This window comes from Leptinotarsa decemlineata, unplaced genomic scaffold, assembly GCF_025532065.1.
Source record: "Leptinotarsa decemlineata unplaced genomic scaffold, Ldec_3_MD MMD2_tig00026363_RagTag_RagTag, whole genome shotgun sequence".
Taxonomy (NCBI): domain Eukaryota; kingdom Metazoa; phylum Arthropoda; class Insecta; order Coleoptera; family Chrysomelidae; genus Leptinotarsa; species Leptinotarsa decemlineata.
The window spans coordinates 1,118,242-1,135,902 of record NW_027412706.1 but is presented as its reverse complement, the minus strand read 5'-3'; the positions used below and the strand labels follow the sequence as shown (position 1 = coordinate 1,135,902).

The window sequence follows — 17,661 nt, the reverse complement described above, 5'->3', positions numbered from 1 at the left end:
AACTTGCAATTTTTTATCAAGCTGAAATTCACTCACGACTTCCAGCATCAGCAGCTCAGAAATTGTTTGTACTGTAGAAAAAATGCATTAGAACATATTCAAATAAAAGTCGGAGAGAATCATGTAGATCATTATTTGCCAATCTGAAAATATTTTTTCTCTTGCCTGTATATTCTAGGAATATCTTGTTACATATTTAAAAATAAAAAAAGCATAAGCATTCATAGTAATGATCACACAGAATCAACGAGATTTACCCACCATATAAAAACACATCGAAAGAATTTTAATGTAATTCTAAGGGAGTGAGGACTTACAATAAGCTCCCGGAATCAAGTAAAAAGAAAACTACTGACTTCTAATTCAAAAAATATCTCAAAACTTTTCTGTTGTCGAATATATTTTTTAGTATCTAAAGATTTTATACCAGCTAATTAGATACTTTCATTCAATAATATATTTTAAATTTTCTTAAAATACACTATTTTCAAATTGTCAATTCCAAATGTGAATTGACTATATGTAGCCCATATATATATATATATATATATATATATATATATATATATATGGTATATATAACCAATAAATAAGAAAAAATGAAAAAAAAACTTTCAGAAAAAGCTATCACACCGGTATTGTAGCTGCTGTAACTGTAAATAGTGCTTTCGTCCAAGATTCAATTTTTTAGCAGGATGATTTCATGTTCCTGTATGGGAATTCGTAGATGAGAAATTTACTGGTCGTTGAGTTGGGTGTAGTAGGCATATTAAATGGCCACCAAGGTCTCCTGACCTCGCTTCCATTGGCTTCCTGTGGAGTTATTGGAAGGAGCGGGTATTTTCAAACAGACCAGTAAACTCGCAAGAACTACGATAACGAATCAGATATGTGCACTACTATAACATCTGAAATTCTGACGAATGAAGGGTGGAATTTGGAAGTAGAGTATTTTATTGTCAAGAAGTTAGTAGTAATCATTCTGCACTCTTATGAAATGAAATAAAACTCTTTTCCCCGCCTTATATTTATTATTAATCTTCCCTAATGATAAAAAACGGATTACTGTAGAAAACTCTAGTTTGGGCGTAAATGTCCGTTAAACCGAGCTACATAACAATAGGGTTTCACTCGAGACCCCCTGTGCCTCCCCTACAAGTTTGAATACGTAAAAAAGTAGATTTTTTTGTACATATCTGCCTGTCAAAATTTCGTTTTTGCACTGTCACTAACTTCGAAGATATTTGCCCCTACTCAAACTTTTCAGACACCCGGTACAAGAACATAAGCATATGTATTTTTGGGTCATAAATTAGTTATTATTTCGACAACAATCATCCAAAATTGGTCACGAACTAATAACTTCATAAATAGTATACCTAGTCATAAACTTGTAAATCGTGAAGCTGTCTAATTTTCTGCCTTTACTTATGCCTTTACTCACCCTCCCTACTCTACAGAGTAGGGAGGGTGAGTGTAGGCCCACAGCACTTAGGCCACATGTGACCCAATGTATATCCTTCCGAGGAGTTGTCCTCCTAGGTCATCGTCCATCCTATCCTTTCCAGGAAGGTGGACAGGTTACTAGGAGACATCTCCTTTATATCGGCAGGTGTAGGCCAAGACTCGCCGAACACATACTCTTATTGACGATAACTTCGGACAGGATCATCTTGGGCGCCAGCTTCCCATGGTCGCCCAAGATAATCCTGGCAAGACTGCATCATTTGCTTCCATCCCATCTCTTTGGAGATTGAGCATGGGTGTGGCGTTTGATTAGTTCCACAATTGTCGAAGTCATCAGGCCGTAGGTGTCGCTAGGTCCTAAAATTTTTAGACCAGCCGCTTCCTTAGCTGAAGAGTCGGCAATACGATTACCTTTACCCCTGTCGTTATCATTCAAGGCTTTGGCTAACTCTTGGTGGAATTATGTTACCAGCCCTGAGGTAACATCTTGTCTGTTCAAGGCTAATAGGGCTTGTCTATAATCAGTGCAGATTGTTATATTTTTGCCAGAAATTCCTTTCATGGTTATTTATTTTGTGGCGATTGAGATACCTGCCACTTCTGTTTGAACCACGCTAGTATTTTTTCCCATTCCCCACTTAATCCTTAGGCTTAATAATCCGGAGTAAACTCCTTATCCTGAGCCTCCTTTGGTTTTTGAGCCGTCTGTATATCTGCGTATTGCATTTGTAGCATCTGACTCTGTGTTCTGTTTTATTTGTATTTTGTAGGGTTTATTAAACACAAACATGGGTTCAATTACATCACTGGCTACCTGTAGCAGAACTTACGCAGTAAGCGCTTCTCGCCATAGGCTCAGCCTCAATTGACCCATTCCTACTTTGAGGTTTACACCAGCCGTGCGTAATCGTAGCATGACCAATAACGCAACCTCCTTAACGTACAGGTCCAGAGGGGTCAGACCAGTAATAATTCCATTGCCGCGGTTGGTGTTATTCTCATGCCTCCTGTGATATTTAAACAAGCCAATCGATGTATTTGATGTAATTTGTGGATGGCCGTTGCTTGTAGAACTTTTGGTCTCCATGCAATGGCTCCGTACGTTAACATAGGTCTTATTATTGCAGTGTAGATCCAGGTGACCACACAGCGACCTCCGACATTGCTCATAAGCCACATATGCTCTTTTTGCTCTACGCTGTAGGTGAGAGTTCCATGTTAGCTTCCTGTCGAGGGTAGTACCACGGCATTCCACCTCTTCAGAGAAGTTTGGTTTGCCAGATTTCGTAAGCCCGATAAACTCCTTTTCGTGGTGAAAAATACCATCTCCGTTTTCTTGTGATTGATAGACAGTGACTGTTCCTTAGACCATGGTTCTATTAATTTGAGCCCATCCTACGCTCTATAGCACAGTGTGTTCACTAATTTGCCGGTCTGTAAAATAACTGTCATCTGCATATGTAATTGTGTACAATCCATTATTGTTGAGGTGATTAGTCAGGATATCCAGAACTACCTTATAAAGAAGGGGTGTTAAGACCCCTTCCGGTGGGCATCGCTTCATGACCAATCCTTTCACTGTGATGTCTTCTACATTGACACTTATTGCTCTACTAGACAACATCTTGAGTATCCATTCTTCTGCTATCAAAGGTAGATTCCTTGGATTTATTTGCTGGGTAATTGTTGGAAAGATTGTTTTATCGAAAGCTCCCTTAATATCCATGAATATACCCAGGGTAGGTTCTTTGTTGTTCAATGATCTTTTGATTCTGCCAACCACATAGTGAAGGGCCGAATTGTATGTAACAATTTGTATAAATTATCCCGAGTGTTCCTCTGAACTCGGTTTACCTTTTCTTGAATGTCATACTAATATTGTCAAGAATCAAGTTGTAAGTGGCCATACATTCCAATTTGATTGTCTAATGATTGAATTCTCAAAATTATATACGAGTATTTGAAGAAGTATGTAGTTGTATGGCCACTCATCAGTTTCGAATAAATCCAAAGATGAACGACATAGAGGAAAAGGTGAGTCAAGATACCTCAGAAGTACACTAATATTAATTCAATTATTTTACTAGGTAGGTGAATTGCTTCAAAGACAGCTTCAACAATCGGTAAGGATCGCACGTAAGTGCATCAACAAATAAAGCAGCAAAAGGTAAAACAATGCATTGTTTACTGAAAACATTAATTCCGTCAATTTAAATATCAGGGAAGATTTTCCTCTTATCCCACTTCTGATGTTAAATTATTAGCATCATTTCCATCGACTGCTGTCATCAATAAATCTTTGATTACTAATATAAATTGAGATGCCCTTACAGTGCAGAAAACTTACCTTTTGTTGACTTTTTTGAACACATTTGTGGAAAGTGGTGCCTCAGAAAAACATTAATGAATAGTTGCATGATTGTTATGAACTCCAGATTCCTTTCTGAAAATATTTATACATCAATTTCTTCGGTCTCCTATTCTCTTCTACTTATATTCTGCTTGAAAGTTGTCTTTGAAACAATAATTTCATAGGAATCTGGAGACACTACTTCGACTTCGCAAGATCAGTGCTGCCAGAAAACACAATATTTTCCTACTTATCAGAGAAAACCAAAGAAGTGGATGACACGACCAGAGGCTGCGACAGTAATACAAAAAGCTTACAGAAGATTCAGGCAAAGACAGATTTCAAAACTACTAACTTCGGAAGCTCACAAGAAAATGAAGAAAAATGATTGTGACAAAAAATCCAAAAGAGAAAAAGTACTGGGTATGTTCTCCAAGAACAGAATAGTTCAACCACAAATAATGTGAGTTTATTTTTCAAGAAATTAGTTTGCACCATTTTCTTGAATGCCTTAACTGTTCAAATCATTTCCATATAGAAAATTTAATAGAATATACAGTGGGTCTATTAAATTCATTGTTTCCTGAATAAACAATATTAGTAAAAATTCTCAAAATAACGACTTTTTACTAACAGTTTTTTCAAATAATAATTCAATATACAGTGTGACCTACTTGCAAGTAAAGACTTCATCAGTGGGTTTTGTGAATGAAACATCCTATTTGTTTTTTAATTTCAAACAGCGACAACAGGACAAATAGTATTTTAAACACTTAAAGAGAAGGTTATCTATACTTTACTATAATTTTAAGGAAAGAATACATAGAGAATAGACCAAACAAAAATAATCAAATGGAATAACGTATTTATTCAGCTACTAGGTAGGTGTTGTTATTCAATATTGTTAGTAGACTGTGAATTATATACACACTTCAGAAATTGACGAAATCTACCAGACAATGCTTTATCAGTACTAGTTGACATAATAAATATCTCATATGAAGGAGTTTTTCCAAATTTTCTCAAAATGTCTATTGTTATTCCTCTCCATAAAGGTGGAGATATTGGCATCTCTTCTAACTTCCGACCTATCTCTTTCATAACAACACTTGCAAAGATTATAGAAAAATCAGTCAAGAGAAGACTACTTGATTTTCTCGAGAGAAACCAGATATTAAACAAATGTCAGTTTGGATTCCAGAGTAGAAAAACACTCATGATGCCATTTTTTCATTATTGTACAGTCTATATAACAAATTAAATGATGGAGAGATTGCAGCTGCTGTATTCTGCGACATATCGAAAGCGTTTGACTGTGTTAGTCATGGTACACTGCTTCGGAAATTACAACAGTATGGTGTAAGAGGTGTAAGTCTCAATTGGTTTGAATCTTATTTATCTGAGCGTAGTCAAATTGTTAAAACGACTAATTATTCTGAGGAAGGAAAAATAAACTGTGGAGTTCCACAAGGCTCAGTCCTAGGTCCACTATTATTTCTTTTGAATATAAATGATCTGACATCTATTGATATTAAAGGAGAGTTCACACTATTCGCTGACGACACTACAATTTTATGGCATGATCAAAATTCCGCTGAACTTCAAACAGTAATGTATTGTAATGAATCTGAAGCCGGCCCTGACCGACGCATGACGCATGACGGAATACCGCGAAAGAGCGGGAAGGATGCGGATGAGTCCCGAAAACCGCAGAGGGATCCGGAACGTTCGTTGACAATATAAAAACGTCGCTAATCGTCCCGAAGAGTAGTCTGTACCAAGAAAGCGAATCGAGCGGTTAACAAACGGTGAAGATAAATTAAGCGTTAGTTACTGAGTGGTGTAAATAAATTAGTTGTGATAGTGAAGTATTGTTAAAATAAATTTGTTTAAGACAGTTAATTCTTCAATTCGTTACAGTATCATGATATTAGCAATATAAAAAGATGGTGTGACGCAAATCTTCTCAGTTTTAATATCTCTAAAATTAACGTAATTCAAATGTTCAAATGTTCCATCAGCAATTTACAAATTGATAATATGTTTGTTGAGAATAAACCATCAACCAAATTTCTGGGACTATCTGTTCAAAAAAATCTGTTCAAAATCTGTTTTTCCGTTAATCAGCTGTCGCCCCCATACGAACGACAACTCTCAAAAGTTGAGAACTTGTGCGAGCTAAGGACTAACGAGGTCTTACCTTTTAACGTGTGATTCCTAACACGGTTGCAGAATCATTCCAGCTTCAACCAGATAAATTCTCTCGAGAAAAATATCTGGTCGAGGCGGGAATCGAACCCACGATCTTCCGATCGTGAGTCGGGCGCACTACCAACGCGGCCAATTCCACAACAATTCAACAATTCCACACATCTATTGACAGTGATTTGTAATTTGAAGACCATATCAAGAGTCACAAATCAAAGTTATCCTCAGGGTCTTATACTGTGAGGCTGACATCTTATGAATTGGGATTTGCTGCTGCCAAAGTATATAACATATCACTCTCTCATAGAATCTCATCTACGATATGGAATTCCTTTCTGGGGTGCAATTTTCCAAATAAACTCTTATTGGCTATATTCGTGCAAGTGATGTATTGTGCTATGTAAATACTATTTTTTTTTTGTTATTTTTTTGTTCTTTGTACATATGTTCAATAACTACCTGAAATTTCATTCAACAACTACCTGCCAATGTATATTATTTTATAGTGTATAGTTTTCGAGAACATTACTCGAATAATTATAACTTGACAAGTATAGCGATAGCTACAATGTGTGAATTTATTTCTCGAATTATTTTAACCAAGTTTTGTAAATAAGATGTTAATCTTCAGACAATAAAGCATATTTTGACTTTGACTTTGATATAACCTCATGAACATTCTTATGGTTTTAGATCAAGTAGCGACTCATTCCACTGTTTTTCTTCTTCTTATCCACAGATCTGAAAAAGTACTGTTTTCAAACTTCCTCACAATAATTCGGGCTGGTAAGCCGTGATCGAATGGAACTTGTAGTACCCAACGTTTGTTCTACTGCTGCGAGAGACATCATCAGTGGTATATGCGTTGATTGCAAGGGCGAAGGTTATATCCTCCCACTGAAGATGTCTGTCGCAGTAGCAGACACAACTTTTGGTACTACAAATTCTATTCGGCCTGGATTTTGTTCTCTCTAATAGTGACACCAGCTGTGAAAGCCTATGCTCACAGTTGTAACGAAATTGAGCGGTGCACACTTAATTTGATTTTTTTTCTTTTTCGAGATGGAACTCGGAAATTATAACTACTATCTCAAATTTCTTATTCTGCATTCTAAAATTCCGATTTAAAACTCAGACTTTCAACTCAAAAATTCTGAAATTAAACTTGAAATGAAGACGTTATCTCATATAACACAACCTAATCACCTAACCTTATCACCTACTCAATATGATGCAGTTCATATTGATCTCACATTTCCTATTCCAAGTCAAAAGTCGGAATTTCCGAGATGAATTTCGGAGAAATGTTATTCCGTCCTAATACTCGCAATTTTCGCTGTAAAAATCGGAATTCTCGAATATAATCAGGAACTGTAGGTCTACTTCTTCATGTGGTGCATTCCTCCGGAGTCCAAATTTTCTGATAACCAATAACAGACGACCACATAAATAGGACCTCGTTTGAGAAACTCATATTGGTATTGATGCCACGATACATAAAAATGCACTCACCCTTATAGGGGGAAGACCTCCCCATCGAAATATTTCGATGGAACTTCACACTTTCATCTTTCCCTTCAAGATATCATTCTTACCAATGAGAAAAGTTGAATCCACCTCTTTCTAAGAGTACTTTATTATTAGACTGGCTTTGGCTTTCTAGTCGAAATATTTTAATAGAACTCTTGATATGCTATCATTTTATCACCAATGAAAAAAGTGGAATCTACTTTTTTCGGGAATAAAGTTAGGTTATGTTAGGTTGGGAACAGTGCTTGTTTTGGGTTTTTTATTTGCCAAAGGTATCAGTTTCACCTTTCTTCAGATACAATGTTATCAAGCCTGTTTCTGGATTTCTTCAAACAATATTGATCGTTTATAATACCTCTTATTTTGGTGTGCAAATTTTCAAGCTACTACAATGGTAATGATTATACAAAAGTTGGATAAATAATTTCTTTCTGTCTTTTTTTGTATCAAATAGATCTTGCATCCACCCGTGTTTTCATTTGTTACTTACAGGACTGTACTCAATGAAAATACTCGTACATTGCGGACAGTACAGAGCATTCTGGTGAAGCATTCTCTTTTTCAAAAGAATCGTGAAACGGTCTTGGTAATCGGTGGAATCGATCCCCATAGCGATTATGGAGCTGGAAGGAATACGGGAAAAGATATTTTTCAATACGTTTACAGCGATAACACATGGGAATTTGTAGGAGAACTACCGGAACCTAGACATCATCATTGTGCTGCGTTCTACAAAGGAAGAGTATTCATTGTTGGTAAGATCGCTGAAATTTTCAAATTTGAAGTCGCCAACGCAATGATAAGTAATAATATCGCTACGCCAATACACAATTATTTTTTTGGTTCACTATGCTTACTATCGCTGCCCTTTCTTGTATCCAACTAAAAGTCTTCTCGAAGTTCTCCGTTTACATTTCTGTTTCTACAATCTTGTTTGGGATGATTTTCACTGAGATAGATTTTTCGAATAGTTCTATAGCAACAGTTCATTTTATTTCTTATTGTTATGTTAGTTATGTTATGCATACATAGTAAAAGAAGGTTTTTGTTTTGTAGCATTTGAGATTTATTTTGATTCACATTCATTTATTTTTTCTCTCAACAAAAACTTGAATGAGGTAATTTCTCATCAACCACAGGATATCTCTCAATATAATTGTTTTAGGTATAAAGAAATTGTAACTTGGGCGAACCCGAAAGATTAAGACGATCTGAGTAACATTAGAGACCCTGTAAAAGTAAATAATATTTGTGGAATCTGGCAATTATGAAGATGTATCTACTTACATATTTTTTCAGCTCCTCCAAGACCACTAATGCTTTGTTTATTGTTGGTTGAAAAATAGCGACTGTCAAATTCAACAAAGAGTTGTATTAGAAATGAGAGTCCCACTCTCGAGAGTACACTTTCGAAAAGAAAGCCTGCATTGTGATAACTTCGAAACTGAGTTTGTTGTTGGTGGTTAATAGTTTTTTCCTTCAATTCACAAACGCTCTCTGTGTAGAAAGTATAAGATTTCAACTCCGTTTTATATACATTGTGCGGAACCGAAATTAAATAGAAATAGAAAGACCCATCCATTAAAATAATTCAAAAACAAATCAATCTTTATTTCGAGAGGGACATATCATAACCTCAACTGTCATACCTCTTCTTTCGTCATTTGTTGACCATCAGTCCCAGAATTTGAATGAGGATAGTACTAAGAGTACTAATTTTCACTATCCTAGCTTCAGCATTATTTTCTAGATTCGACCTTGAGTTGTCTTTGGCTGTAATTGCAATGTCATCACCATATAATTTTGCTAACTTGGGTTCCATAGTTTCAAGTTCCAGAATAGTAGCGATATAGCGGATCCTTGTGGCACCCTTTTGTTGATGTTTTGTTAATGTTTGCATTCGTAAATAACATTTCTGTCTTGGAAATAATAAATAAATTGATTAGTTTCTTCGAGAATTATTGTTACATTGGTAATCTTCCAGTCCCAGCCAATACATCGAGTCAGTCAAATGATCCACTTATATCGACGAATATTACTAAACAATTCAACTTTCATACTTTCAATACGTTCTACGTGTTTCCTGAAACCAAAAAACTGTTCTCTTGATGATGTATTAGTGTCTATAATTTCAAACATTTTCTATATGACTAGTCTTTCAAACATTTTTTTTTCTACCCCCTTTTTTAGTTCACTTCTAGAAATCTGCTAAATATTTTCGTCATATTTCAGGAGGTGGGGATCCTCGCCAAAATGAAAGTTCAAAAAAATCGGAAGCAGTTGCCTCGGTATGGAGTTTTGACCCAGTAAGGAGAATTTGGTTCAAAGAAACATCTTTATGGGAGGCAAGGAAAAATTTTGGAATGTCATGCTGCAGTCTAGGCTTGTATGCCATTGGTGGACAAGGAAAACAGTGTCAGTAAGTGTGTAACATACTTTCATGATTTCTTCACACACAACGAGTATTTATATCTATTGGAACTCAGAATATTTCCAGATCAAAACTCAGATAATTGTCTACCTCGAAGTCTACTCAATTTCTTCTTAGCCGATTCGCGGTGCACGATAGCACAGTTCCATCTGGAGACAAACTCTGAATAAAATCACTACAAAACTTGATTTTCAGAGGCAGATAGATGTTAAGATGCGGAATTAAAGATCAGAGAAACTACATGATTGGGATCCAACTGGGATAGCCTCTGGCCTTTTTTGCAGAGTATCCTTGAGGAAATATACCTAAGTCTCCGTTTCAACACCAAATATTGAACATGAACCACGTGAATAAGAAAGGGAGATAACAACTACTCTTTTGAAGGATCCATATATGGGCTTGACAGAAAATTCAAATCACGACTATCCAAACTGAGCGAGGATGGTTTCACTATCAAGCAATAAGATGACACCAGACTCAAAGCATTGCACCCATGATTCGAAACTATAGGCGCAATCGCTCAGGCTTGTTCTTGTTGAGGACACAAGCGTTCAATTATTGCATCTATGACCCGACATAGTCAGAAAGTGACAGAATGTGATTTCTCATTGGGTAATCGATATCGTAGCTTGGTTTTGAAACGGCCGATCTTGAAAACACTTTCCTTGATGCGAGAAATCATTATCGCCATTTCTTAAATGATTCTGATTCGATAAAAGGCGGATAGAGCATCAACATCAGTGACAAAGTTTCTATACAAAAGAAGTAACCTTTACTACTTGTCGGTTCATCGTAACGAGAGGTGACTTTTTCTGTTACCAGAAAATAATTTGTATGATCTATCTGCTGATCGTCGATTTCTTTGCTTGACACATGAATTGATACTTCTAGTAATGTAATACACAATTTTTCAGAGCTCTCAGAACTGTGGAAAGGTATAGATTTGAAAGCAGAAACTGGGAAAATATGGCCCCCCTCATCAAAGCCAGAACTGGTTTTGCTTGTATCAAGTATAGAAATCATATATGGGTTGCAGGTGGACTGTCGTCGGGAAATAATGAAAGCATTGATATCCTTGATTCAGTCGAAACCTACGATATCAAAGCCAATCAGTAAGTCATTTTCTTTATTTCCAACACCTAATATTCAATCACCGTTACAATTCAATGCAATGAAATCGAGATATTTACCTAATATAAACAAGTTTAACATATCCAAGTTACACTCGATTGTGAAATTGTCGCTGGACAGTTTCCAAAACCGCAACACGTGTTTCGAGATACAAAAGCTTCCTCAAACTCCCCCATACATATATAAAAAGGCTTGAGGAAGCTACTGTATAGAGAAACACGTGTTGGGATTCTTAAACTGTACTACAGTTTGATACTACAGACATATACAGTTTGAAATCAACATTTGATGAATATTCATACAAAATCCTAGAGTTTTGTTTATTTTCAATACTTACTTAAATAACCTTAAATAACGTTAGAAAAAGAATTAGAAAGGAATTGGCTAATTGCTATTATTTTCGAATATATCTGGAACTAATCGGAAGTACCTACCTAAATACTTCAGACCGTTCTCAATGAGAGTTGACCTACCCCTTTTTGGCGACCACAAGATAGATTGAAAAAATGTAACTTTTGGAGACTCATAGAACTTTTATTTATAGTCCTGAAGCAAAGCTTTGTGCAATTTTTTTCGAATTTATTGAAAGATCGAACTCAATTTAATTCGAGGATATTATTTAGAGGTTTTCAGGTTTATTAGCCGTGATGTTCTGGTTTTTGGATCTGATGTTTCGTCTGCAACTGTAGTAAAACTGTAACCATTGGCGCACTAGGAAAATAATTATGGGGGGGGCTGACCGGGGGTCCCTGGGCCAACCAACGGAAAACTTTTTAAAAATTCCTCAGAATAACCGGTATTTGAGGCATTATTTTAAGTTTATTTCAGCTCTTTTAATGCAAGTTTCGAGGACTATAGGAATGAATGATAAAACCCAGCAGATAAAATAAGATTTTAGGTTTTATTTTGACAGAATATTTTTATATCAGCTGTCTTACAAAAAAAATTGAGTATTTTTGGTCTTTGTGTTAGCTGGAATTTCCCTGTGGATATTAAGATAGTTTAAGCCATTTAGCCTACTCTCAGACATCGTATTTCTTAGGTAAGTCTTGATTCCCCGAAGAGTGGAAGAAGAGCGCTCTGCTGTGCTGGTCAATACAGGTATAGTGAAGAAAATCTTAAGTAGGATATTGATGTTTGGTAAGATTGTATCATCACAAATATTCAGAAAATCAATTTCATTGACGTGATGTGCCTTGTTTGGTTGGAGAAAATCTTGCCAAACTTCCATTTCTGCCATCAATACGTTTAATTTTTTATTTTCCAAATCTTCTTCATAAACCTCAATCAACTTAAAAAACGCCTCTTTCATCTCTTTAATTTCTTCACTATTCTCTGGATAAGCAAGCAGTGAAATCCTTTCAAAATGTCCTTGTGCTTTAAGAGACGTTCTTCGATGCAGGAAATAAAACTTTCAATCCAGGGGATAAATACGTTAATTCTATAAAAGTGTTCTATGCTTTCGGCTGAGACATCACTTCTGTGTCTCTGCCCCCCAACAATCCTTGAAACACTAATTGTAGTTTCATTCAATTCGGCCATTTTTTGTGTCTCTTGAAACAAGACTGAAAACTCTTCATCAAATGTTTCCCTTATTGACTTCAGACTCAGTACGTAGTCAGCATAGTTCAGAGCAGCCCTGAGATCCGCATCACTTGACTGTAGCTTTTGACACAATATCAAAGTGTAGCTGAGTAGCTTTTCAGCTGATACTAAAGCTACAATATACTCTGACTGACATATAGCTGGCAAGAGGACATCGGCCCCTGTAGATGTGTCCTTATCATCCCAACACTTGATTTCTTCTAAGGATGAAATGATAGGGTTGTACAGCTCCTCCATGACGAGGACAGCATCATGCATTTGAACCCATCTGGTTGGGAATAGCTCTTTGAGTTTTTGTTTCTTAGTTTTTGGTGCTAGGGTTTCAATTTCTCCCTGGAGAACATTTTGCCTCTCTCATATCCATGTCCTCTCAGATCTTTTATTTCAAGATTGCACTCTTCAAGCCCTTTCAACGGTGTTTCTCCAAGTACCTCGCCAGTAGTTGACTCTAGAGGCACAAACTGCAAAAACTTTTCAGTAATCTCATAACCATCCTATGTGTTATAAGAGACATACCTCACAGGCAATGAAACATGTTCTTGAGTCGACACATCTGTAGTCTCATCAGCTAACACAATAAAAAAAGTAGCATCTTCAACATTTTTGTCTATGTGACTTTTCATTACTTTGTCACAAGCATCAATTATTGGTTCTGGATGTTCCAGCTTATATAAGTGGCATTTTTACCAAATGACTTGAAATGGTCTCTTAATTTTTCATCACCTGCTTCAATACGCATCCGCAATAAGGCTCTGAAATTCCCCTCATTACCATCTGGCATTGCATCTTAGTTGAAGTTTCTATAGTCTCTGTGGCCTCGAAGAGCTATTCCCTGTCGTCCACAAAAAAATACCGTTTCCATTATGGGTTTTAACCTCTCCACATTTTCTTTCGCCTGATTGGCTTTGCCTACATCTAAAGATCTGTCTATGGGATTCATCTTCCCTTCCATTGCTGTTTTCAAATTGTTGAGAACGATCATAGCATGTTTGTGGTATTGTAATTGAGAATGTGACACAAATTTTTCTGTAGCTTTTTCCAATTTTTGAATCCTTCTTGGACAAGCTGGCCTGTTTTCTGGGATGATCTCATACCCACTTCAGTTGGAGCAAAGAGTACGCAATAAGTGCAGTAAGCCCGGTTTTCTATCTGAGAGTATGACAACTACTTATACTTTTGCAACCAGGAATACAAAAACTTCCTCTCCTGCTTTCCATGACTCGTCGCTGGAAACTTGTAGTTGGAAGATGGAGCCCACAAGTTTTCCAAAACATGTAATTTCTCTGTTCCTGATAGCCGCTTATTTTTGTAAAAAGAAATGTTCATTTTACTGCTGCAGTCTATGTTGACATTGTCTAGTGTACGGCTATCGCTTGAGGCTGAGATACCAGGTTCATCAAGAGCAGGACTAGCCAATTTCTTCCGATCACTCTCCAATCTAAAAAAATTATTAATCGTCATTAATATGAGGGTTTGTGTCAAGTGAATATAAATATAACATATACACTTAACTTTGCGCCGCTGGTAACACTCTCATTTTTGCCAAAATAGTCCGTTAAAAGCCGTTTCATAGTAAAACATTAGAGTTGACACTAAACACTTGCCCTTGTAACCTCTGTCGCTAATAAAAACTCATACAAATTACTTTACGCTAACGCGAGCAAAGAACATGAGCCAAAGACTGGAAGGGAAAACCCGGTTTTCTCCCACTCGCCACCACAAACAAACAAAGCAAGCGCGCGCGAGAAATGTTCCTTTGCGGAGTTTGGAATATATGAAATACGTTTCATTTATTTTTTAGTGCATTGCTTAGGAATAGGAATGCAGTAATGCAGATATTATGTCTGGGGCAGCTTGCATACCAAACGCCAGGTTCAAAAATCAGAAAACCACTAGGCTAGTAATCCCGGAAACATCAAACAACAAACCATTTAATGACGTTTCACATAAATTATATATATTTCAGATGGACAGAGATGAATTTCCCTTTGCGTTTTCCGAGATGTTTTTCGTGTATGTTCGCCATGTACGACAAGTTATACATCATCGGCGGAGCGGGAAAAATAACGGAAAATAACACGTGCACGACGAGCATCGGCAATATAGATTATTGGAACGACAAGAAACTGGAATGGAAAACTGTCACTGAGCTTAGTATTCCTAGACACGGGCACGCCGTTTCGAGTCTCGGTACTCAGATTCTGATCGTCGGGGGAGTGACGACAATATATGGAAGAGCGCTTAGCAATACCGAGTGTTTCTGCAGTCAAAGAGGTGAGAAGTTTTATTTTTTAGAAACTATTTTGTGCATAAGATGTTTCAATCCCCTTGATAGGTCCTACCGGTCGGATCAACCTCTACAAGTGGTACAGTTATACTTGTATGGAAGCTATTTAAAATTTCGATTCAGCAATTCATTTTTTTTACATTTGTTTATGCTTCAAAATGTAAATTTCAATACAGATTTTTCTAGTTTGAAATATTTTTCAATACAGTTTTTGTGAAATTGGTTCAACTGAATCTAATGAGAACACTACTCCCTCGCCAGAACAAAAATACTGTCCCTCGACGCGCGTTTCGCTAACCAAGTTAGCAGCATCAGGAGATTGACACTAATTCTGACGATTACGTACTTGTGATGCACTGTTTGGAACCTTTGGTGTAGTAATGAATATTACTGGAGTTTTTCCCAACACCAAACCGTCATTTTAACACCTCGACAAGTGTTTCGATCACCAAGTGATCATCTTCAAGAGGAAGATCAAACATTTTCCTCTTGAAAATGATCACTTGGTTATCAAAACACGTGTCGAGGTGTTAAAATAACGTTTGGTGTTGGTAAAAAACTCCAGTAGTATAATTCTGACGACTTTATAAATGTTTTTATATGCATTTAGACGCATGATTACTCCACATAATGGGAGTCATCAAATAGTTTCCGGGTATGTTGTTGATGTTCCTAATCATATTTGCTACTAGACTGATATCTGATCTCCACCTATTTCCTTCCTGTAATTACATGAGAGTGCGAACAAATAGATTTTAGGAATGGGACCTTTATTACCGTTCATAGATATCATTCCAAATTTTTCAATTTCTAAACTTTTGAAACAAGTACCGGCTTCAATAATTTTAAACATTCCCCACTTAATCTGTGGCCGTTCTCTATGAAATGTTGAGCAATACAGGACTCCTCTAGTCTATGAAACCGAATATTTGAAGCATGTTCCTCGTAGCGAGCTGTTTAGTCCGTTTAGTTTTACCAATATACTTTTTATCGCAATCCTCACAGCTTATTTCGTAAATTCCCGACTTTTTCCCGTCATCTTGTCTTTTGGATTGCCCAACATGTGTTGAAGTGTTCGAGCAGTTTTGAAAGCCTTTCATATTCAATTTTTGTTGTTGTTTTGTTGAATTGTAATCCAGTAAGTTGGTGTATTTTGGTTCGTATTGAAGGACTATAAATTTTGAGTTTTCGTCTGTCTCAGAAATCTAGAATTCACGAAAACACATACGTGAACTTTTTATTTGAGGATTTGTTGTTGAGGCAAGACACAACATCGTTTTACATTACTGCTAATCGTGTCATAGATGGCATCCACGTACTGGGTCCATGTTCGTGGAAAGTAATCTAACTCTTGTTTTCCTTCCATTTCAATTGTCTCATGAACACATTCGTCATGAAAGCAGACAACGGGTTTTCAATTGCCGTAGGTACCACCCTTATAATGCTCGTGAAAACAGCGAACTGGAAGCAATCTTGTCTCATACAAATTTGTGTGAGCTGGATCTACTTTTCGACTACTTCACCTCATAGTTCATTCGTTTCTAAAAAATTCTTCAGATGTTCGATAGTTTATGATATGCGAACACAATAATGAAGATAATTCAAAATATACTCAAATCTCATTATATCTCAACTTCACAAATTTGATTTTCCAACCGTTAGAATTAGTTTTACATCTTCCTACTCAGCCAAACGAGAGTTGAGATACAGTATTTCGATTCTGGTAAGGGAAAGAAAAGTGTTTTCAGAAAAAGTGAATTCTCAAAAGTCTTAGACTATATTCCAGAACGTAATAGAAGTACAATCGCTATACCTTCCTAAACACTTGATGTTTTGATCATACATGTAGGTATTCTTTTAATCTACCTATATAGTATTCCTTATTATTTTTTATTGATTTCTTGAACGTCATCAATTGTTAATGATCCTTCAATCCTTACAATTAGTGTAATTGACATAACTTCATTTCAACTATCCCAAAAACATCAGCTCTGTATAACAGGAAAATTCAAACTCAAAATGTTTCTCTGAATTTATAAAGATGATTGATTAATGAGTGCTACACACTTGTTCAAATTTAACAACTTTAATAATTAAATATTACAACCTGACATTATCCTTCAATTGTATTATCGTTTGAACTACACGCTAATTCGCGTTCTGAATCTATGTCTGATCTCCTAATATCGTTACTTGATATGATAAGCCTACTTTAACAGACAAATGACTCACACATACTTCATTTACCACATAATACAAAAACTTTTCTAATTTCAGAAACATGGGTACGAGGACTTGCTTGTCTACCAACACCTTTGTCTGGCCATTCTGTAGTGACGCTTCCTCCAGCATCACTTTTATCGTTTTGAATTTGAAATTTTCAATTTCGAATCTGAAAAACACCGAGCACATCGAGTATTGAAAAACAGAGAAGATTCTAAGAAAACTACTATTAATGATGAAACTAGACTGGAACCATTATATTCATATATAATATACATATATGATTGAGTTGGACCTCTATCCAACAAATTAATGACACTAGGTTACAAAGTATTCAAGGTATCATTTTCACTCAAACCTTATTTTTTCATTTATCATTTATGTTATACATATTTTCTTTGGAGAAGAATAAATATATATCAAGATTCA

The 17,661-nt window shown here is 36.1% G+C and overlaps 1 protein-coding gene across 3 annotated transcripts in view; it reads left to right on the top strand.

The window, feature by feature from the left end:
• Nucleotides 1-17,661, top strand: part of LOC111507520 (uncharacterized) — a 47,930-nt gene extending 30,269 nt beyond the window's left edge. The window contains exons 15-21 of one of the 3 annotated variants that reach the window (XM_023162837.2): nucleotides 3,555-3,590; nucleotides 4,003-4,280; nucleotides 8,048-8,310; nucleotides 9,788-9,974; nucleotides 10,901-11,098; nucleotides 14,689-14,996; nucleotides 17,287-17,661. In XM_023162837.2, coding sequence (XP_023018605.2) covers nucleotides 3,555-3,590; nucleotides 4,003-4,280; nucleotides 8,048-8,310; nucleotides 9,788-9,974; nucleotides 10,901-11,098; nucleotides 14,689-14,996; nucleotides 17,287-17,378 — 1,362 coding nt within the window. In that variant the 3' untranslated portion in view covers nucleotides 17,379-17,661. Of the gene's footprint in view, nucleotides 1-3,554; nucleotides 3,591-4,002; nucleotides 4,281-8,047; nucleotides 8,311-9,787; nucleotides 9,975-10,900; nucleotides 11,099-14,688; nucleotides 14,997-17,286 lie in introns of those variants that run through there. The other 2 variants (XR_012467987.1, XM_023162838.2) reach the window with 2 other exon arrangements.